Raw genomic sequence first — 24397 nt, forward strand, 5'->3', positions numbered from 1 at the left:
ACCTCCCCCCCCGCCCTTTATGCAAGGTAAAGAGATGGAAGGAAAGCACACAGTTCTCAGGAATGCAATCAAATATAATTCAATTCCCCCCTAGCAAGCTTAGAGGAAAACAGCAAGCTTAGAGGAAAACAGGTAGGAGTTTTAAACACAGGCAATATACTTTGATGTGGTATGCAAAGAAGTGAAAAATATGCTAAAATGATTTTAGTTCCCTCTAGAGGTTCAGGGTGGGTGACAGCTACTTTGTATTAGTTCAGGATCAGTTTAGCAATGCTCTATGAATGATTGTCAGGTTGCAAACGAATTTCAGCAAAGGAAAGCAAGGACAAATATTTTTACACGTGGCTGAAATTAAGCAAAATGTGAAATTGCTGCAAATTTAGTGGCGTGCGTCGAGCGCAATTACGGAGGGGGTATGAGGAGTAGCAAGTCGGTTTATAGCCTGTTGGAAAGCTTAGGATCTCAGCTTCACAATAAAAGTTAAATCTCGCTTCTATCACAACCGGTTCCGGAGATACAGCCGATTTAGTAAAGGTAGTTTTTCGGATTTGAGATTTAAAAGCTCAGAATGACAGATGACTGTTTTCAGGTTTAAAGATGACAGAATGACACGATTCTAGGAGGCAGTTCTAAATAGGTTAAAATAGTTTGGATTAGATTATTTTAAACTAAGATTAGTTTTTGCACAGTTCTGGCGGTACTCGCACTATATTTTGGACAGGAATGCGACTTTGCCACGGAACGGGTCAGGATAGGACTGCGGTTCCCTCGCCACGGACGGTCTCTGCCTCGTTCTGCTCACTGGATAATTCTACCTTCTGGGCCAGCTATGCTAGCGGCACTGCACAGCGGTCTGGATCTCTGGTTCTGACAAAAGTTATTGGCAAAAATTCAAACAGCTCATCCGGCTGTTGAATAGTTTGCAAATGATTTGGAGGCCTGCTGAAAAGGATTCAGCTTGTGGATTCAGGCCTCTCTACTACACATTCTGGAGTTAATTTATGTTCTCTGGAGATAGATGGATTTGAAGTCTGGATCTCTGGATGTGAAGTCTGAAGTCAAAATGCTCCGCTGAAAGTGAAAAAGAAAAGTCCTATCTGGCTTCCAGTGGCTCTTTTTATGTGTTTATAAAGTGGGTGGGTCGGCTAATTCTGCATGCCCAACCCTCTCAACCTATCAATGGCCAGTTCCTCCTCTCTTCCTTGATTGGGGAACTGGGTTGTGAGTCAGAGTGATGAGGTAGGTTTATGGTCAGAGGATCCTCCCCTTGTCAAATTGCACACAAATCTATTTCTGATCCAAATACATATTTATCTATGTACCATTTTTCTAATATTATACGTCCAGTTAACATATTTTCTGTAGCACCAAACCATCCGATCCCTGTCTTTGTAAGATGTCGTGTCCACTTATGACAGAATTCTGCCCTTTTCATCCAGATCACGACCTCTAAACCTTTCCAGATTTTACACAAATGTGCACCAGGGATATGGGTTTCAGATGATAAAGTGTCCGATTTTTAACATGCATACATTTGGAGTAACAACCTTTTTTCCGCTACTATCCCCAAGAACATTCCACAGGGTCCTAACACCTCTTAAAAGGTGCACAGAAAAATCACAAGAATGATGTTATTTATATAATTTTTACAAGTCCGCACTATGAAATATCCATCTTTTTAAAATTATGCTCTGGCCCCAAAGGGGTGTGGTTTTCCAAAGCACATGGTGGAATTTCTGGTTTATCCACTTCCCCAACTCGGCTTGCTCACAGAGGCACAGCTGCCCCCCAGTTTCTCCCCCCGCAAATATAACATTTGCCTGAGTCCAGGACAGGGCTTTGTTCAATTTCCTGCAGGTACCACTCCCCTAATTCAATCAGAGAGGTGTCATCTCCTTTTGGCAGGGTCAGCAGGATGCAGCCAGGCCTGGGAAGACAGCTGCTGAATTCCCTCTCCTGTTGGGGGTAGTTGTCAGGCAGAATCTAGTTTCATTAAGCCAGGCTTCAGCTAAATGTCACTTTTGTTCCCAGTTTTTCTTCATTCAAATCAAACTCACAATTTTTACACATGCAGCTAGAATTCTGATTCTAAGTTCATAACTATGACATTTAACTGTTGCAAACTATGTGACACTTAAAAGTAGGTCACTCATTTAATTTAAACATTTCGATTTTAGTGGTTTTAAATCCAATTTCAGTTAAGCTGCTGACATCCACAGCTCAGCCAGTTTTGTTATAAACATTGTTTTGGGCTCTTCATCTTTCCAGATTTTGTATGCACACAAAACTTCATTCTGCCAGATATCTGCTGGTGTTCAGTAAGATTTTTGAATATCCTGCAATGTTTGAAATAGGCATTTTGAGCCTGCATTCAGTGAAACAAAGGTGATTTTAAAGCACTTTTTTAGCCAACCGGCACTGCTGTTTTTCCTTTGGCACACATTTCACTCATGGCACTCCTGGCCCATCACGCTTGCACTGGTGCGTGGCAGTTTAGGCAACCATTTTGGTGTGCGCACAAACTGCGTGGTTTTCCCAGATTCTGGCGCAACTGTGGGCTTTTCCGTGTCACCAACTCTGTTTACCAACTTCACGCTCCCACTATTCGATCAATTGGATGCAGCTAGCATGATATATGCAAATTATGCAGATGACACACAGTGCCTTGTGCTGCTTTCAGGGGACTATTCCACTGACTTCATCACTATGAATCTTACCAACAGTTTAATCCAAACCCGGATGCCACCCAACCAGCTCGGACTCTAAAACTGAGCTCCTGGTTGTAGGTACTGCACCTTAACTTCGGAATCTCAGACCAAAATATTGCGGTCTGCACCATTAAGACCCAATCGAAGGCAAAAACTCTGTCACCCTGGATCAAGATCTGTCTATGAAGGCACAGGTGAACAGCTTGGTCGCCTGTACGTCATACCATCTGAAAATGCTGGCACAGCTTTGACCTTTTTTTAATACCTCCAACTGTGCCATCATCTCACAAGCCATTTTAGGGGCTAAGATAGATTATTGTGCCAGTGCTGGGTATTGCTAAGGGGGAACTCGCCCGGCTCCGGGTTATTCAAACTAATGCTGTATGTATTGTTGAAGGGCTGCTCAGAACAGACTACATTTGTTCAGCCAGAAAAGCCGTGCATTGGCTCCCAGTGAGTAGTCTTATACTGTTCCTCGTACACTGTATTACGCATCAATATCTCTATGGACTGGGGCCTGAATAAGTGTCTAATTGCATCTCTTGGCTACCAACCTGGATAACACTGAGTTTGAACAATACCTCTCTCCTGGTAATTCCACAGACCAAACTTTCTTGCGCGGCACAAGGATCCTTTTCACATGCAGCTCCTAAAGTCTGGAACGCGCTGCTGCCTGATCTGCAAGCGTGTACATAGTTGGCCATCTTCAGACGGGGGCTGAAAACTTTTGTTTTGCTGATCCGTTCTGCTCTCCCTCACTGATTTCCCTCACCAAGTCCAGCCTTTCTTGATTCTTGTCTGTCGTGTTCAGCGCCCCCATGCCCCTGGGCATTTGTTTATCGCGCTATAGAAATTAAATAAAGCTGGTGAGCAGATCAAAGGGGATGAAGAGAGAAGATATTTAGGAAGTGGATTGTGTGGGAAGAAGAGTGTGCAGCAAGAACTGGTGGAGAAAGTAAAAGGAGGTGAAAGAAATGGAGAAACAAAAGAAAGGGCCGCAGATGGGCCCTACATCTGGTAAACCTGAAAAGGCAGAAGGAGGTGCTAGCATGTTACAAACACAGGTGGTGGGGGTAGGAGTTTGAAGTGAGGACTAGGTGAGTAGTGAAGATAAGGGAGAAAGAGGAACGAAAAGATCAGACATGTGAGGACAAGCAGGCTGGGCCCCCCCCCCCCCCCACTTAGAGACCCATGATAAACCGCTGAAAAAACAGTGCGTCTTTGGGTACAACACTTGGTGAGCCTCTTCCTCCTTCCAGTGGTCGCCCATATTTGGACTTCATCTGCATGGGACCCCTGGATCTAGTGCTTATTGTGTCACAGATGGCACAAGAATCACTCTGAGTCTCAAGGATAGTGCAAGGGTTTTTATTCTATTTTTTTTTTTTTTGTGCGTTATGGACCTCCCTTGTGCTCTTGTCTAGTCACGAAACTCATCCCTAACTCCGGTGTCCATAACCCCGGGTTGGTGCTAGCAAAAGTTGACCCCTATTGTTTGACAACTGACTTCCACTACTGGTGCTACCCTAACATGCTGGCTCTCTAAACACCCTGAGGGACTTCCTAACTGTCGCTACTCTATACAAGGGTTATTGTTCTAATGGAATTGGGTTGGTGTTAGTCAGTCCCTTTTCTCTCATGCCCAATTTCACATTCTCTACTCTCACTACTTCACCCTTCCTCCTCCCACCACTCCTGTTAGGCCTTGGCTGCACCCTTAGATGTTAGCACTCCTTCCTCTACCTCGTACTCCACCCTGCAAACCACATCTTCTCCCTCCCTGCAAAAAACTACTCGGACACCCTCCTTTCAACCCTGTAAGGATACGCTTCACAAACACGACTTTACCCTATCCTTCCTAACCACTCTCACCACGCAAACAAGCACACTTGCACCACAGCAACATTGAGCTCCATACACTAACACCTCACCTTTTCCAATAGATGCCTCCATGCTGCTGCTCCTTCCTCCTGCTGGTATATTGGTCCAGCACTACAAGCTCCTGTGTCCTCACCCGAACAACGCACACTTCTTGATTCCTGTGGACTTTTTTATGGCCCACCTTCTCTGGTGATTGGTTCACTTTCCCTAGCCAATCTGTGTGCTATTTACCCGCCCTGAAGGTGTTTACATTTAGCAAAAGCAGGAATAGGGGGGCCCCGCTTTGCCCACTTTCTCTGCATGGGCTTGCTGTGATGTAGTGAGGGCAGCCCTGTTGGTCAATTTTGAGTTTGGGAGCCCTAAGGTTAGTAAAGTCTATATTATGGCGTCCCTCTTTCAGTTTTCTCCCTGGTTGTCTGGGAAGCGTGTAGAAGGCAGTGTGTGCTAAGTCTGCACTAGGGATCAATGTGTGGTTGCTTTCTCTGCTGCGTAGGTGTAGTGTTTTGGCTCCCCTTCTCCTAGTTAGTGCTGTTTCCGCCGGTGTAGCGTAACTCTCGAGTGATACCGAGGTTCTTGTACAATGGGTTGAGTGTATTTTTCACTTCTTTCATTGCAGTCAATGCTGAGCACTGGTAGGCTGCTGTTTTACCACCACGGTTTTACTGGAATCCAGTAAGGCCCATATGCGCTGGAACAAACGCACACTGGTGAGCATTTTGTTAGAGGTATGGTGTGAGGCAAAGGTATTCTGCACCGCATTCCTCTGGCACAAAGGGGGGGGGGGAGGATAGCAATTGTAGTCCTCCAGTGTCACTGTTCCCTGTGTTAGGACTGCTTGTGGACATCTCCCTAGGCCTGCCACTTCCTTTCGAGCAGGGTTCCTGTCCCTCCCACCCCCATTGACAAGGGAAGGACACTTGCCTCATCACAAGACGACGAAAACTACCAAACCTAGGAATGGAAGTGTTGAGGACAGTCTAAACACCTCAGACTGTAAGTGGCTATTATCCCCTGTGGAATGTCAAGCAGGGGGACCCAGACTTTGATTGTTGTTTCCAAAAATGTTTTTAGTTTGCCTTTTTTAAACCTAAAAAGTCCCCCTGTTATTTGTCACTTAGTTCAACCCAAGGTGGATCCATCTTTGTTTGAGTTAAACATCTTTATGGGTTACCTTTTTATAAATCAAATCCCTTTAACTTACCACTTAAGTCTGTGTTTCATTGATTCCTTCACTCTTTGTTACAACTTTTACTAATCAGGAAAAAGCATAGGTTTGAGAACCTCTCACCAATGTACAGATTAGGACTCTTCTGTTAAGCACCTCAAACGGATTAAAGCTATATAATCCCCCTTACGGCACACCATATAAATGATGTCCGTTATCTGAAGTGATCTCAACCAAAGACTTTCCACCTGGCTGAAAAATTCAATGTCTAGGCAGACCAAAGCAACATAAGAACACATGCCATACAAATTGCAAGAAGGAAAACATAGAAAAGTATTTAACTATGCAAGCAGGAGTTTGTAGCACGCTTACACAATCTCTCATGCGCTTCTAGAAGGAATTAAAGGACGACTTCTTCTAGAGCACTTTTGTCATTTCTGGTAACTGAACTTCTGGCACACGTGCCACCTTGAAGAGCCAGCCCACCCCTTATATGCAGCCTTGAATCATTCCTCTTCCTACGAAACACAAAGCTGTTTGCTTCTAGCAATCCAAAAACATACATGAACATTTGTGGATTTTAATGACATGGGCATTTGTAAGAAATCGTACATGTTTTGCAGTCATCAATACCTTGATGCAAATGTAAGTCCAGGTACTGAGATGGGATATGCATACATACTTGAGTGAGCAATTTTGTTTAACTGGTCTCTTTTGCATTATATTTTAAAACATGTGAATCTAAAGTCGTTATTAACTTGTAACACTGGTTCTCCATCATCAGGTTCTGCTCCAAATTTGTATGCAACTCTCCCAACTTCAACTACAGAGATGTATGCTGGATAGAAACATATCAAAATGAAAATCCATCCTTTTTGCACTGCCTTGTACGGAAACATCTTGGGTGTGTGTTTAAGTAGTAACAAACACCTAGTATGGCAGTCGGAGCCCTCTGAGATTACCAAGGATTTTATTGTTTTGTCTCCAAGATGCCCAGAATGCTGAGGTACAACTGGCAGTAGCCTACATTACATCGGTTTGAATCCTGGATGCCCCATGAGCTACAACACCAAACACCCTGTGATAGCTTTCATTTAAGTTACCTTGTGTTATTTGCACATTGAAGCTTCTGCATACCTTGGTCCATAATTAAACATACCCCCTTATTGAGACACTGGGATTTCCGGGCATCTCAATCTTCTCAGCCCAACCCATTGCTCTTTTAGGAAAAGGAACCTGTGTTTTGGCATCACCTAAAAGCACTGCAGTGCTTTTCTGCCTGGAATTAGGTGGACTAATAATATTGACAAATTCAGGAAGGCATTGAGGACATAACTTGTTGCGTGCATGTACAGTGCAATCCACTGTACACTAAATCTACCTTGCAAATGTTATTGCTAGGAGATTTTAACCTTGGCTTCAACGACCCTAAGGACCAAAATGCGCTGGCATTGTCGAACACGCTCACGGAACTAGGCCTCACCCAAAGAGTCAATCAGCCTACTCATGATAAAGTTAGAACCTTTAGATTGGGCCGCTGATCTTAATTGCAAAACAATCACTTCTATTGAACCGCAAACTTGGACAGATCACCATTTACTGTCCTTCACCATATTAGCAAGTATACCAACTATCGGGTCCAATTTAACAACTCCTCCACTCCTCACCAGGAATAAACAGAATATTACAGTGGACAAGTTACTGCCACATGTGATCCCTATTCTTAACCTTATGCAGGACACCTCTGACCCAGCTAGGCTAGTAGACCTATACAATTCTATAATCACACAAGCATTATACTCTATTGCCCCGCTTAAAATGCGCAGAGGTAAACCCAGAGCTCACTTGAACACATGGTTTACACCTCAACTAAAAGCCCTGCGGGCAGAAAAAACGAAATTGGTAGTTCTTTGGAAACATCTCCCTACCGAGGAGAACAAAAGTAACCTGTCTAAAATTTCAGCAAAATACAAAGCTGAAATACTACTCAATAAATGTGTGACCTATAATGGCAGGATTAACAAAACTCTTTGTTATCTTAAGGGAAATGGAAGCCCCTATCCCCCCAGTGGAACTGTGGTTCACTAATATCCAAAATGCACTGTCAAATAAAATTGCCCTCCTCCAAAACAAAATTTCAGATAAAAGACTGAACCATCTGAATATGGACGCGCCCAACAGCGCCCACAATCACGCCTCTAAACCCCCCCAACGGTTTAAATTTGCTCATGTTTCTACTCTAGAGGTAGAAAATATTATCGCCTCAGTTAAACCTTCAAGATGCCAGGGAGATATCTCCCCAGCCCAGGTAATCAAAGAAGCTGCCAGAGACCTAGCACCATTTATCACAAAACTTGTCAATGCCTCATTCTCATCCTGTAGTGTCCCCACTAACCTAAAGGATTCATGGGTCCAATCTCTCTTAAAAAAACATCAGTGGACCCCACGATCCCAACGAACTACAGGCCAATTACAACAGTCCCGTTTCTACTCAAGATATTAGACAAAGTAGCTTACCTTCATATCAAAGCGTACCTGGAGACAACACACCTCCTGGGGCTTCAACAATCTGGTTTCAGACCACAACATGGGACCGAAACGGCTCTGATGGATTTAAAGAATCCGATTGACAAACTTAAAGACAATAGGAAACTTGCTATCCTTCTATTATTAGATCTATCAGCCGCCTTTGATCTGGTGAACCACAAAGTGTTTGAAAACACTCGGCCCACGGCTGCGCATTTCTCCAAGGACGCCATAGCATGGATCCAATCATATTTGAACAATAGGACCATGAGAGTATTCTCTTCCTATGCTTCAGTAGACCCTGTCCCAATAACATGTGAAGTTCCTCAAGGCTCTTGTGTATCACCAACAATGTATGTCTTCACAAAGCCATTGTGTGATGACCTTGACCATCTGGGTGTCGACTACAATAATTATGCAGATGACACCCAGATCCTCATACCTCTCACTGGAGACTGATACCGACCTGTACCTAGTGAACAAAATGTATCTAATCATTTAGGCATGGATGGCATCCCATGGCCTCTGCCTGAATGACGATAAGACTGAGCTGCTGATCCTAGGAGCACCGGCTAACCTTAAACTCAGTAGTAAATCCACTTCCTTCAACATTGATGGTAATGACATTAAAGTAGCAAAAGCGGTATATAGGGTTCTACCTAGATTCAGCTCTTAATTTTGGCAAGCAAGTCAGCGCCACTGCCTCTGCAACTGAATATACTTGGAAGTTGATACAGGCCTGTAAACCCTTCCTCTCCAGAGAGAGTTTGATTACATTAGCGAGAGCCCTTATTTATCCTCTCTAAACTTGATTCATTGTATCACCCTCTACTTTGGTGCTAGCAACCACATTGTCGATAAACTCCAAATTCTCCAAAATAATGCACTCAGAACGGCCTTAAATATTCATAGGAGACAACATATCTCGGAGGCCAGGAGAAAGAATAACTGGCTTTCAATTAAGGCTGAATCATGCTGCCCCGCAATACCCAAGTGAGAAAATGTTCAGAAAATCCTCTACAGGTCCCACGAGGACTGTAAACTCAGCCTGTCTTGTAGTCCCCAGATTCAAATTGAAAAAAAGCAGGGGGGGTTCAGTTTGCCCGTTATGGCTCTGCAGCTTTGGAACTCCCTCCCTCTCTGAGATCAGACCAGTCCTTCCCTAGCTTCAGTAAAAATACCAAAACTTGGCTATCGGCTAAGGACCAGGGATATGCCTTGGGTTACTCACAAAGGTCCTGTAATATAAATACAATGTCCTTGCTATGTAACTGATGTTATGCACCTTCAGTTTGCATTATATTGTATGTTCCCTTTTGTATATGCTGTATATAATGACTGTAACATAACTTGTCTTAATGAAAATAGAATTTACTTGAAATGCGCCCAGATACCCTTGGGTTAGGTGCGCTTTTTAAATCGATGAACAAACCAACACTGTAGCAGCAAATGCCTAGTATTTTATTTTTCAGCCATGACCCCATACCTTTCCACCACCTAACTCTGGGTATGCTAACGCATTATCCAAGTCTTCACTACCTTTGTTGTCACCCATGGCCAGTCATTTATACCTTGTTTAAGAAGGGTAAACCAGGGGAATCGGGGAAAAGACATTTTCTTCTGAATTCCATTTAGTGTGGAAACATTGTTCTGAAAATGTACCCCCCCCCACCACCTAGCCAAGATGGCTTCATCTAGCTGTTCTCAATGCCCATCATTTCTTCAAAACATGCACGTTTTAGACATCTTTCATGTGTTTAACCTTCCTCCCCTTTTGCCCTTTTCCGCCTCTGCTGCCCCTTTTCAAATCTGATGTAGACAAAGTTCTGCATATCCATTATGGGGGTACAGCATGGACGTCTCAGCGCTGTTAGACCACCATAGTTGTGACTAATGCAGCATGAACAACCTTTCATATAACATCTTTTAAATGCTGACTGCTAACTTGTTAACTTAAAATATATTGCTGCGCTTTTTATATTGAGCTTTTTCATGTTATTTCAACAGAGCCAACGGTGCGAGCAGAACTTATGGAACAGGTGCCTCATCTGGCAATGTTTTGTCAAGAAAACAGGCCTTCTATTCCACATGCTTTTTCCAAATACCTTTTGCCGATTGTGGTGAGATACCTCGCAGACCAGAATAACCAGGTGAGCGTGTGACCTGATAAATGATGATAAAAAACATCAACTGTAAACATAATTGACTCGGGAGGATGGCTCGGGGGCAACGCGCTCGCCTTGGAAGCAAGACGTCATGGAGCAAAACGGGTTCGATCCCTGGGTCTGCGATTAGAAACCTCTGGGTATTAAGCGCGTTATAAATAACCTATCATTTCATAATGTGCAAATTTCTGTTATTTTAGAGCACTCCTACATATTCGCCTTGTTAGTAAATTGTTACATTTTTGCTGTGAATGTCAATGAGTGAGAGATAGGAGATCCATAACACAACTTGATTTTGGCAAAACATAAAAGTGCAACAATAAAACATCTCAGCATTGCTGGCAACAATTGCGTACTAAAAAACAACAAAGGTGCATCAGTTAACCTATCCTAAACAGATCACACTATCTTGAATTGGAAGTATAAAACGAAATACTACCGCATCTGTGTTGACACAATAAATATAAACGAAACCCTGTCAAATGTTAAAAATCTACAATAGATTCTAATGTATTACAAGCAAAATCTCTCACCTTACAATAAAGTATCAACCCAATAAGCAGAAAAGATCTTTAGATATGTGGAGTACAATTAAAAAAACACAGGGAATCTGATACTAAAGTTTAACCCAATGCCTATACTTGCCCACAGACGCATCGTCCTTCCTTGAGCCTACTTCTGAGGGCTCTAGTTAAAAATAACTCTAAATCCCAAGCACCAGCAGGGTCTGGGACTGTAGTTGTAAATGCAGAAAGACAGACCTATATTGTATAAATCCTTTGGTTTTTAATGAGGGTAAAATCGTGGCTTGCCTCATTTTATTATGACTTACAAATGTTTTATCGCTATTTGGGCTAGTTGTGGACATGGTCCCGGGGAACCGTGGTTCGATACAACTGCTCTGTAAGAAAAGAATGGTGAGAGGCTGATGGGTCTCTTCTAATTTTTAATGATGTAGGCGATGGATTAGGGGAAGGAGTTGCATACTGGGTTCAAGGTTTTCATCTTGTGTTTGAAGCACCCTGAGAAAACAGAAGTAGGTTAACTATCCGAAGGCCATTTCAGGATGAAGTGGGGTGAAGTTATTTGGAAAACTGATTGTTTTCCACCTAAAGGCTGAATTATAGATATTGGCCTGAAATGTTCAGGCTCTAAATCCCCCATTTCAAAAAGGCCCTCCTGAAGTGAATGGGGACTTGTACTTGGGAATTTCCATGCCTCAGGAAATAAACCTTAGTCCAGCAGATTTTTAAAATTTATTTTTTATATGTATAGCGCTATATGCCAAAGTGGCGCTGTAAAGAGGGTAAAAATGGTACACATAATGTAAAACAAATTGAAAAGCACGGGTTAACCGGTAAGCAGGTGGGTTTTAAGATGTGAGCGGAAGGCAAGAAAAGACCAAGAACCTAGACAAAGCGGAAGCGCGTTCAAGTGATTTGGAGGCCAAGTGGGAAAAAGAGTGGAAACAGGAATTTGCTTAAGGAGGACTATTAGGACGTTTTCCTAAAGTTCCACTTTGAAGTAAGACTTTAGTAAGCTATCCCAGTGGTTTGTAGATCCCCCAGCTCTTATCAGTCTGTACTACTCAAGAACCTTGGTAGTGACAGAGTAGTCAGGCTTATCTTAAGGGGGAAGATGTTAGTTGTTGGTAAGTACACCAAACCTAGTTAGTAATGCACATCAAAGAAACACTGGCACATAGTTATATTAAAATATAGATTTGTTATATTTACACGAGTCACTATTAAATACTTGGCACAATAAACCAACACACATAGGTATACTTTTCACTACTTTCAAAACGCCACTTCTTAGTAGGTAGTTAGTTGCTGAATGCATACAATTGTTACAGGAGTTTGACAGGTCTACTGTACTATCAGTAATAACGCGGACCCACAAAGTTATAAAGTACTTGCATACATATATAAGATAGTGATATTTGTGTAGGAAAACATTTGGTTAGTGTTATCCTAGCAGAGCGTTGGGTATTAGAGGCAGTTTCCATGCATAGCAAGTTTTTAAAAGTCCAAAATGCAACCCTAGCTAAACGGCAGTTTGGAGAGGCTTAAAGTCTTGAAAAGCACCAAAAGTCAAAAGTTTCTGTGGATACTTTGTAGTCTCTAGGAAAGAAGATACAAGAAGACTTAACCAAGGCTGGAGATCCCGTTAAAGGACTCGTTAAGCGGAAACAAGCAGCGGCTTGAGTCGGATGCAAGAGGGGGTTGCCCTGGACACCTCTAAATGCACTCCAATGCTCTGGAACGACTTTCTGGAATAGGGTAAGCAAAACCATTTTCCCCGGAAGAAACCGTTTGTGGTGGATGCTCTGCAATGTTGCAGCTCTGGACCCGACCTCCCGATTCCTTGATCTGATGAGGAAAATGCAGGACAGTGGACGGGGATCGCTCAGCAGCAGTCTTGAGGGGAGAACCTCTAGCATGGCTTTCAGCAACTTCTCTGGTCACTCTGCGGTTTTGGCGCCTTTTCTGCAGCACCAACAAAGGATGCGATTCGCCTGGTCAATTTTCTTCGGTTCTTGCAGTCCCACACTCTGATGAGCGAGTCTGGTCGAGTTGGATTGGGTCTCAGGAGTGTCCTTGAGGGCTCAGCAAAGTCTTGGACGAATTAGACCTTTCCACGATGATGACTCAAAATGGGCAGCAGGTCTCCTGGTATTGTGGTTTGGCAGCTCTGGAAACTCGCAGGACCTTGGGCGATGGCTCAAATCAAAGGTCATCTTGGAACCGGTTGTTTCCACCAGTCAAAGGGAAGGAGTCGTCCTCTTCAGAGTTCCTCTGTCCCATAGAAAATTGGGTCAGGACAGCAGTGGTCGCTTCACTGTGTTGCAAAGGGTCTGCAGGCATCTCTGGTCGTCGTCTTCGGTTACTTCAGCTTCCAGTGGTAGACTTACTTTTCACTCCAGGAGCCTCACATTTTATACAGTTCCAGCACTCCTTCCCCTGCAATCTTCCTCAGCAGTTTACAGAAGGGGGCAAATGGCTGTCCAATCAGGACAGCCAGACCCCCAGTGGGAGCTGGTCCCATTCAGGCACTCTGGCAGACCAAGGACAGCGGGGGTGTAAAACTCCTCCCCCACTTCTTGCACGCCCAGACGCTCTGGAGCTTAGGCGGGACACCAAAGGGTACACGCCAAAGGCAAAACGCACATACAGTCCTCCCCCCTCCCAGAATGGTAGAAGGTCTGACCAAGATCAACCACGCTAGTAATGGCAAAAATAGAAGGGAGGCCCCAAGTTGGTACTTGAGTGCCCCTATTGTGCACTAGGCTATGGACGTAGCCTGCAGTAGAAAAGTTGCACAATACTTGGTAGAACACGTCCACTGCCACCAGCCATAACTAGGAGATTGTCTATGTGACTAAAAAGTCGCTGGAGCAGAGAGAAGGGGGATACTAGGTATCTCTTTGGCACTCTGCATAAGGTGGTGTGTGCCAGTCTCTAAGACTAAAACGTTTTTAGGAGAGATACTAAGCATCTCTCTATCCTTAAGAACTGATAAAGAAAATAATCTCAAAGTAGGACCCCAAGGGTCCCCAGCAACACTACCCATAAGGAGCGGTGTGCTGCAATAGTAAAATTCTGATGGAGGACAATGGACTCCATAGGACAGGTAACCTACAAAGAATAGAGTTCCAAAAGACGGAGCCCATAAGAATGAATCGGTGGAAAAAGGCTCCACTCATTCAGGATTTCAGAAAAAGGTCCAGCAGTCCAGCAAAAAGTGCTGTCTCTCTCACTAGGAGAGGGGATGAAGCATACAAGTGATAAATCTCCCTAAAAATGAGTAACTGTAAGAAGAAAATAGGACTGACGTGATTGAACATAAAAAGAAATAAGAAAAGAAAGATGGAGAGGGCCTCGACCGTGAAGACATTTGAAAACCAGACAGTTAAACAGCCATGACTCAAAGGGGAGCCATTGGAGAGAGCAAGATGCAGATGAAGTGGACTGAATCATAGGGGTTTCCCGCCTCTATTCTTTGTTTCAAGGAGACTAGGAAAAGAGGCACTACTGTTTTCATTCGTTAACACATCACTTTAAAAAAGCACAGTGGTATTAAGGGACTCTGGTGGACCTTCCCCCCTTGGTATAGGGCACACCCTTTCAGCACCCGATATAAGCAAGCTCCATGTACGGCCCCAATGAAAAAGTTAGTTTTTCTCAGATTTCTTTTTCATTGTAGAGGCTTTTTAATTTAGTACTGGACTCCAGCTTGGATATGATATTGCCTTCCTCCTCCACTGAGTTTTGAAAATGCAAATGCATTGCCACGATTTCTGTGTGATTTGGGCACTTGTGAAAATATGGTGATTCCTCCATCATGGGGACAAATATTATTCTCACTTTTTTGATGAAAGGCTTTCCAGACTAGATTTGATTCCTATTTCTGCATCTTGGATTCCTTGTCTATTAGAAGCTGTAAGAGGTCTTGAGACATTCCCTGACCACTTCCCGTCTCACTGCCCTGCCTCATTTTGAGTAGATGGTTTAAACATTTCATTAAGGAGCCAACTACAGTACAAGTATACAGTAAGTACATTATTGCAAATTTAACTTTTTTCGGTCAGACTTCCATTTTTGCTTGACCGTAACAAATAAGTTCCCACCCCCTTTCCATAAAAACCAAGAAAAAACACAGAATTGAACCACCCCCCTCTTTACCTTGAAGGAACTGCCCCCTACCCCCCCTGCAACTCCACTCATGATCTCATTCATCGCTGCCCCTGTACTTTTTTTTTTTTTTTTTTTTTTTAACTTTGGTTTTATTAGTTTTTAGAAGGAAAAAACAAACGGCAACGCTGGGAGCGTTGTTATCATCACTTTTAACATTGACATAAAACCCCCAGGTTCCCTCCCCCCCCTCCCCCCCCACCCCAACTCCTCCCCTCCCCCCAGATCAGAGTCACTTCGAAAGTCGGACAGCTGGGGCTGCCATCGTAGCTCCTTGTACGTTGCCACAGAGGTATGCTATGCTCTCACGTCCAAATTGGCTGGATGAGATCCGCTGTCTCCCGGGTCCTGGGCTACTCCTACATCCTTGGTTGAAGCATTCCAAACCTACCCCCCGCCAACTCGCCAGAGTGTTCTCATGTTGTCAGTGGGGGTCCCAACCCCATGCCCCATAGACCCCATACCAGTTAACCTGAAAGGAGCCCAGTTCATTATTTACCATGGCCGTCAGTTTATCCATTAAGAACATGTTTTTGAGTTTCTTAAGCCAGTCTTCTTTGGATGGGGTCTCTGGGCTCTTCCACCTTTGTGCAAGGGCCACTCTACCCGCCCGTAACATCGTCTCCCACATTCTTGGGTACCTATACAGTTCAGTGTCCTCCGGGGGGAGGCCCAGCAACATCGTTAGGGGGTTGAGTGGGATTAGTTCCTCTGTGACCTCGGCCATCCACCCCCGTACTTTCTCCCAGAACTCCTGCACCTTGGGGCAGGACCACCACATATGCCCCCTCGACCCCACTTGGCCACAGCCCCTTGGACACCTGGGGGACACTCCCGAAAACATCCTGGACAGTTTCAACGGGTCCCTGTGCCAGCCCTGTAAGATTTTGAAGTTGTGCTCCATGTCCGATGTAAATAGGTTCCCATGGAATGCTATCTTAAAGACTTTGGACCACGCCTCCTCTGTAAGTGGTTCTCCCGCCAGGTCATCCCAAAACCCTCGGAACCCTCTTCTCCCCTCCAAGTTAACGGTGTTCAGTATTCGGTACATTTTGGAGACCGCCCCCTTCCTTGATGTGGCCGTGTCCAGAAATTTTTCGAAGGGGGTCAGCTGTCTCCGTAGGTTCTGGCCCCATGATTGGTCGCAAAGGATGCCTTTCAGGCGCAGATATTCAAAGATTGAAAGGGACTCCCGCCCCAGTGCGTCTCGCAGGGCCTCGTATTCGAGGAACTCGCCCTCTTTGAACAGTTGTCCCGCCCATTCCAGACCCCCGTCCGACCAGGACTGGGCACTCCTGAAACCTCTGCTACCTAGTTTGAGCGGGTGGCCCCAAAGCGATGACATTGGAGAGGGCCATGTCGTGAGGTATGAGGTTGTGGGTCCCTCTTTCCAGAGTGTCCAAAGTATTCCCAGGGTTGGGTGGGCTTTCAGTTTGCTAGGGATGAGTCTGCGCGGCAGCCACAGGAGGTCGCGCACTTTCAGAGGGTGGGCATCCATATCCTCAAGGTATGACCAGTAGGTGCCCATCCCCTCCTTCATGTGCTCCAGCAAGACCCGCAGCTGGGCGGCCCGGTAGTAAAGGAGAAAATCCGGTAGCCCGAACCCGCCCTCCTCTCTGGGTAGTGTTAGAGTGGCCTTTCCTATCCTCGGGGCCCGCCCTTGCCATATAAACTCGCGGATTGCTTTTTGTAGATCGCGGAGCAGCTGGGTGGGGACCTCCGTTGGGAGTGCGGTGAATAAATATAGTAATCTCGGCAGAACGTTCATCTTTATCGCTGTCATGCGCCCATACCAGGACAGAATCATACCACCCCATCTCCTCAGATCTGACGTAACCCCCGCCAAGGTAGGCCCATAGTTCACCGGGGCCAGTCTCGAGAGATCTCTGGTCAGGGTTACCCCCAGGTACCTGATGGAGTCCTTCCCCACCGCAATCCCCGCACACCTGTCCCGGGGGTCCAACCTCGGGTCCTGGACCCTCATGGGTAGGAGCTTTGATTTTGCTGCATTTATTTTTAGTCCCGAGAACTGCCCGAAGGCTGTCATCAGACGCAGTAGGGGGGGGAGCGAGGAGCTGGGCTCCACCAAGTACACTAGGATGTCGTCAGCGAACAGGGAGAGCTTGAACTCTACTTCTCCCCTTTTGATCCCTTTGATGTCGGGGTGGGCCCGGACCGCTATGGCCAGAGGTTCCATCGTCAAGACGTATATTAACGGAGAGAGTGGGCACCCCTGTCGTGTTCCCCTCGTGAGGGGGAATGAGTCAGAGAGTTCCCCGTTCACCTGCACTCTCGCTGTTGGGGCTTCATAGAGGGCGGAGACCCAGGTCCTGACGTGAGGCCCGAAGCCCATTCGACGGAGGAGGAGTTGCATGTACCTCCACTCGACCCTGTCGAATGCCTTCTCGGAGTCCAAGGAAAGCAAACTAGCCTCTAGGTCTGATTCCTGGGCATAGTGGATTAGGTCAATAGTCTTCCTGATATTATCTGAGCCCTGCCTGCCCTTCACGAACCCCACTTGATCCCCGTGTACTAATTTGGGCATTATCCCCTCTAACCGTGTACCCATCACCTTGGCTAGGATCTTTACATCTATATTTAAGAGGGAGATCGGGCGGTAGGAGGAGCAGTCAGTGGGGTCCTTTCCTTCCTTGGGCAGTACCACTATGATGGCTCTCATCATCGTTTCCGGCAGGGTGCCCCCCTCCAGTACTGCATTGAACACCCTCGCCAGGTGTGTGGCCAAAATAGACCGGAACCTCTTATAGAAGAGTACTGAGAACCCATCTTCCCCCGGGGACGTTCCCGCCTTCATCCCACCGATTGCATTCTCCACCTCCTCCTCTGTGACCCCTCCCTCTAGACCTTCTGCCATTTCGCCTGTCAGGGACGGGATCTGAATGGAGTCCAGGAACTCCTCAATCTGAGTGTCTTCCCCGGCATATTCTGACGAATATAGTTGTTCATAGTAGCGTCGGAAAGCCGCTCCTATGACTGGGGTGCTATGGTCTAGTGAGCCCTGTTCGTTTCTGATCGCCCTCACCATTCTGCTTCGCTGGACCTCTCTGAGTTTCCAGGCCAGGATTTTATCGGCTCTATCCCCCTTCTCATAGTATTTTTGTTTCACTAGCTGGAGGTTGCGCTCAGTTTTATGCAACAAGAGATCTTTCAATTGAAATTTGTAATTTTCTAGGGCCGTGATCTGTTCCTTAGCCAAGGGTGCCTCCGGGGGGCCTCCCGGCTGGATCTGTGCGGTCTTATCCCTAAGGGATTTTTCTTGGGCCTCCCTTTCCCTTTTTTTCTGAGCCCCCATTCTTATGAGAACCCCGCGTAAGGTCGCCTTGAAGGCGTCCCACAGCACGTGCGCACCCACCTCGCCATTGTCGTTCAGCTTAAAGTATTCCACAATGGCGTCCTGCACTTCCTGCACCAGGACGTCGTCCTTCAGCAGGGAGTCGTTGCACTTCCATCGCCCTTTTCTGCCACCTCGCCATTCCCCTATAATGGTGGTACGGACCAGGTCATGGTCGGACCAGGGGACCGGGTCAACCTCATAGCCAGAGACATATGGGCGCAGGGACTCGTCTACCAGGATGTAGTCTATACGGGAGTATGATGTGTGGATTGCAGAATAGTATGTGAAGGAGGGGTGTTCTGCCCTAGGGGTCGGGATGGTGTCCACTAGGCCCAGCTCTGTGTTCGCCCTTTGGAAGGAGCGGGCCATCATTTCGTCTGCAGCCCTGGTGGGTTGGGATTCCAAGCGTTTCCTATCAATTTTCGGGTCCAGGACCATGTTAAAGTCCCCCCCCACCACCATTAGCCCGCGTACGAATAGTTTCAGTCTGTCCTTCACTCCCTCCCAAAATTGCGCCTGGCCTTCATTGGGGCTGTACACAACTGCAAGTGTTAAAGGGGAGCCCCGCAGGGAGCCCCTCGTCAGCAGGAATCGTCCCTCTGGGTCTTTCAGTGAGGCTTCTACTTCAAAGCCAATGTCCCTCGCTAGCACTATGGCCACCCCCCTTTTCTTGGTCTTGTGGGAGGCGCTGAGGACTTCTCCAATCCCCCCCCCTCGTAGCTTTGGTTCTTTCCCCTTCGCCCAGTGCGTCTCCTGAAGGAAAAGCACGTCTAGTTTAGCCCTCCTGAATTCCCTGCAGACCAGGGATCTTTTGGTGGGGGTGTTCAGTCCCCTCACATTAAGGGAGCCCACGCCCAGGGTAGGCAGATCCTCAGCCATTTTCTAAGAATAACCAGCTACCGGATAGCTGACTCGTGGCACTTTCCTTGTCCGGCTCATTTCGTGTTATCCTCTGATCTCCCATTTCCCTTCCCCCCCCCCTCCCCCCCAGGTGGTCCTGTAACCTTTCCCCAACTGACCCCTGGTCCCCCCTGTGAACGTAACAATATCAACAAACCCCCTACCCCCCTCCCCCCACCCCGGCGTCCAGCCAAATAGTTCTACCATTGTTGGTAACTGGCCGGACCACCAGCCTACCGCCTCCTGCTGGGTGAATATCCAAATTAGAGCCTCCATGAGCCCCCCCTACCCCCTCTCCCCCCCCTCAATGTAACTCTCATACTTGCTGTTCCGGGAGGATCCACAAAAGTTCGGACCCCATGGTCCTGGAGCCCGGCCTGTCTGCAGGCCGGAACAGATGGTGAGTCCCCGTGATGAATTCTTTACACCGTTCCCCCGAGGCTGATGACGCCTGCCGTGAGATGCCTCAGCTCCCTTCCTCGCCCGGGTCCGACAGTCCCGCTCCACCCTGGCCGGGATCCGTGTCATTCCTGTCCGTCGATGGGGACGGAGGGTTCAATTTTTTAAATTTCCGTGGGCCAGTCTTTTTTCTCCTCTCTCCTCGTGACCGGCGCGCTCTGGCTTCATCCGCGGCGAACCCGGAGGGTTCCCTTCGCGGGGTCGGGTCCGTTGTGTATTCCTGTATTGCTCCCCTTATATCTTCCTCTGTAATCAGGTTCACTCGTTGGCCTTCGTATTCGAACATGAGGGAGAAGGGGAACCCCCATCTGTAGCGTACCCCCTTTGTTTTCAGCATCTCTGTCAGTGGGCGGCACATCCTCCGTTTGGCCAGCGTGTATGATGAGAGGTCCTGGAAGATGGCCACCTGAGCGTTGTTATAGGTTATCTCCCTGGATTTCCTGGCCTCCTCTAGGACCTTCGCTTTTTCAGTGTAGTAGTGGAAGCGGACCAGAATTGACCGGGGGCCCCCAGCTCTTCCCCCCGCTCTATGGATCCGATCAAACGTCAGTTCGGTTGTCATCTCATCCGAGAAGAGGAGGGTAATGATGTCCCTCACCACCCTGGTTAAGTCTCTTTCCGTCTCCCCCTCCGACTCCGGCACCCCGAAAATTCTGAGGTTGTTCCTCCGCTCTCTATTTTCAAAGTCGTCCATTTGTCTTGCCCTCTCCTCATCTCTCTTTTCCAGGGCCGTTAGTCTCAGGGCCGTGTCCAGCTCCTGGGTCGCTGCTGAGGACTGGTTGGACTCTAGTTGTGACAGTCTATCCTCGACTTTGTCCACTCTGCGGTCCATGTTTTCCATTTTTTGGGCGATGTCTGCCCGCATGTCCCTGATCTCCTGCAAGACCGAGGCAAAGCCCTTTTCCATGGTAAGGGTGGGCAGGGGTGGGGTCTCGGAATGAGACATGCCGGCCCGTTGGTCTGGGTCGCTGTTCCACCTGCTGGTGCCTTGGTAGGGGTACTCCTGGAGGGTATGGCGCCAACTCATTCGGTCCTCCTGCTTCTCCCCTCCGCTGATGCGTCCCTAGGGGCAAGGGACAGAGCCCGGTCGGGGAACGCGCTCTCTCACCTTCTGGTGTGGCCCTCTGTGGGGGGCCTCTCGTGGGCGGGCACTCGCCCCACCGACCTCCGGTGGGGGCCTCACACCCCCTCCCCCCCTTGTGTCCTCTGTCTTTGGTGGCAGTTCTTAGGGTGGGGGGGAGCGGCTATGGTCGTCCAATCGCGGTTTGTTGGGGGGCTCTCAGGCGCGACTCCTTCAGCGAGAGCCCCCAGGCGGGCACTCGCCCTGGGGTTGAGCCCAGGGGCCTCCACCTAAGAAAGTGATGGGCTCGAGGGTACTCTCCTCCAAAAGATTTGTGTCCCCTCCAGGGCTGGGGGCGTTTCCCCCCGCGTCTTCCTGACCTTTTTTTTTTTTTTTTTTTTTTGGGGGGGGCTCGCGAGGGGGGGGCGGGGCCGACTCGCCCCTCCGAGCCCACCGATGCGTCCCGCAGCTGGTCCCCCGGGGTCCTTGAGGGTTGCGTGGGGGCTGGATGGGCTTCCCCCACCTACCTCGGCGCCGAGTTCGGGGGCGCGGGCAGGCCGCCTCTCCCTACGCGGGTCGCGGCCCGCGTTTCTCCCAGCTCCCCAGCGGGGGACTTCCCCTCCGCGAAGGCTCCTCGGCAGGGTGCTATGGGGGTGTCGCCGGCGGGTCTTCTGCCGGGGCGCCGGCGCGCTCCGTGTTCGGGGGGGGTGAGGGGATCGCGCACGCCTCCGAAATACAGGCTGTCGCTTCCCCTCTCGATGGATGCGATGCTGCCTGGAGCTCCCCGGGGCTCCTCCCCTCGGGCCGCGGAGTTCGTTCTCGGGCCCCCGGGGGTCCCCAGATGCCGCTCCTACGCCTCGGGGGGCACCCGAGGTTCACGGGCCCCGTGAGCCGTAGATCTCTCGTGGGGGGGTCGCGGGGGGGGGGCTCAATCCCTCTTCGTGTCCCAGTTACGGCGGGAGCGGCGTGTTCAGGCTGCCATTGCCTGTGCGCCCCCTGGTGGCCTCCCTCGCCCCTGTACTTTTATTGTCTTGAGTGGCCCCTCTGGACCCCTATTGTACCCTATTCCAAAGATAGGTTTTTTAATAGTTGTGGTCTATGAAGTGTTGGATTTCCCTCCCATGCATAGTCTAGGATGGTGCCCACGTGCATTGATGTTTTGGCATGGTATCTGTTATTAGCGCAGAGATTCTTTCCATCGCAACACATTACCACATCTTAACCCACCAGTATGATCTTATTGGGCCCTCCGGCGATCTCGAGTTAGCCTTGCCGCCATAAGTAACTGAGAAATCCGCCATAGTCCCTGAGATGGGATAGGAGTAGTCTTCAGATACATCTCCTATTATAATTAACGGGTTCATAGGGAGAGATTGGCTGTTATATCCTTAACTTTTGCCAAAATTTCTTTCCAATAAATCTGAATTATTGGGTAGGTCAAGCGCATATGTACCATATCCCCCAGTTGACCACATTTGTGCCAGCAATGTTCAGAGTTTTCAGGTAAATGTTGTGCATTTTCTGGGGGTGGGGAAATATACCAACGATAACACAATTTAAGAACTCCTTCTTTAATCGCTCTGTGTGCTCTCATCCAAATGCGTTGCCAGGATTCCCTTGGAAAATCCATCCCTAGTTCCTGTTCCCATCGAGCCATATATGGGAGCTTCTCTCCCTCTTAATGTTTCTCTAGGCATCTATAGTAGTTGGATATTTTCCTTGCCCTCAGCCATTCCTGCATGGTGAGTTCCAATCCGGTTGAGACTCTTAATGCCTGCTTGTTTTGCCCCTCTGTATGTGATCTAGTGCCTAGATTGGCCAAAATGGAAGCGTTCTAACACCGGAATCAAACCTTTCTTTTTGCAATCATTAAATGTGCATTCTTGTATAGATCCCCTAACCTAAACAGCCCTTGTCTTTCCCATTGCTTGAATGCCCTTTTGTCTAGCCCTATGGGATGAACTCCGGGCTATGGGTAACTGGAGATAGGGGACCTGCTAACGTTGAGAATCCCCACTGAGAACCTGCCCTATCACAATTTTGTAGGGTGCAGCTAGTGTTTGCGAAGAGTACTCCTGGTGGGCCAGCGGGAGGACAGAATGCGCCTATACGATCTCCTTCCTTTTTGGATTTCTTCCTGATGATGTCCAATCCAACATCGAGGCTATTTGGGAAGCCAGGAAATAACTTTGACGGAACATTCAGCTTGGCCGCCCCTTTAGATCTGATGGGGATTTCTTTGGGGATGCTTGGTGCTATATGTGCCCATGTGAATTTCCCTACCGGTATTTGAAGTTTTAGTATATGATATGATATGGCATTTGTAACGCGCCTATACACAGGTGTTTCAAGGCGCGACGAGGCAGGGAGGGGAGGAACAGGGGGAGACAGACAACGATCCTACTAGGCCAGGTGTCATTCAGATCGCGCAAGTGCAGGGGTGGGGGAGGGGTAAAAGTGCAAGGGGAAGGGGAGGGGGGGGGAAGTGCAGTACAAGGTAAGTGGCATAAAGTAATAAATAAATAGGGCCAGTTGGTGGCAAGTGCAAGGTAAGTGCAGAACAAGTGCTGGAAAAGGGGGGGGGGCTGTAGGGATACAGAGACAGTCCCGCAGTGCAGAGGGGTTCCAGGGCATCAGTGCAAGTGGAGAGTGGCTGGGCCCAGGACTGAGGCCGTTAAGAGTGGTCCAGTTGCAGAATCAGTGCAGTTTCAGTGAAGAATATTAGCTGTTCAGCAGGGGAGAGGGAGAGAGAAAGCAGAAGCAAAGAGGAAGGTTTTGAGGTGCTTCCGGAACCGGAGATGACTGGGATCTGGAGTGGCAAGGCTTAGAATACATGATGTAGCTTCGGCAGTAAAGTCATTTTGACTGCATGGGCCCGACCTAACCATGAAACCTCTTGCAGGTCCCAACGAACAGGAAATGTATAACATGATTTCCCAAGCAGATTCAAGTACAAAGGAACTCTGTTATCCTAAAAGAGTTGGAAGCCCCTATACCACCTTCAGACAACTGTCTGAAAAACAAACTTTGGTGCTCCAACATACAGAATGCCATAACAAACAAAATGTCCCTGCTTCAGAATAAGATTAATGAGAAAAAAGCAAATCTACCTAAACCAGACCCACTTGCCAGCAGCCCCATGAATTCTACCAAAACCTCACAACGTTTCAGCTTCTCTAGAGTTTCCATCCTCGAGGTTGAAAAAACCATCTTATCCTTAAAACCCTCAAACTGTCAAGGAGACAAATGCCCGGCACAAATTATCCAAGATGCTGTGAGAGACCTTTCACCCTTCATAACAAAACTAATGAATGCCTCTTTTGTATCGCGTATTACCCCAAGAAACCTAAAGGAGGCCTGGGTCCTCCCCCCTGCTCAAAGAAATATTATTAGATCCATCCATACCCACCAACAACAGGCCCATTACGACAGTGCCATTTTTACTTAAAATATTAGACCGTGTGGACTATCTCCGGATTCAAGA

The 24397-nt window shown here is 47.6% G+C and overlaps 1 protein-coding gene across 10 annotated transcripts in view; it reads left to right on the forward strand.

Moving 5' to 3' along the window:
- PPP4R1 (protein phosphatase 4 regulatory subunit 1) overlaps positions 1-24397 on the forward strand; it is a 1265416-nt gene that overhangs the window by 231955 nt on the left and 1009064 nt on the right. For all 10 annotated transcript variants that reach the window (XM_069613385.1, XM_069613380.1, XM_069613382.1 and 7 more), the window contains one exon: positions 10288-10430. In XM_069613385.1, the coding sequence (XP_069469486.1) occupies positions 10288-10430 (143 nt within the window). The remainder of the gene's footprint in view (positions 1-10287; positions 10431-24397) is intronic.

The sequence above is a fragment of the Ambystoma mexicanum genome, chromosome 5p (assembly GCF_040938575.1).
Source record: "Ambystoma mexicanum isolate Mex_15411 chromosome 5p, UKY_AmexF1_1, whole genome shotgun sequence".
Lineage (NCBI taxonomy): Eukaryota > Metazoa > Chordata > Amphibia > Caudata > Ambystomatidae > Ambystoma > Ambystoma mexicanum.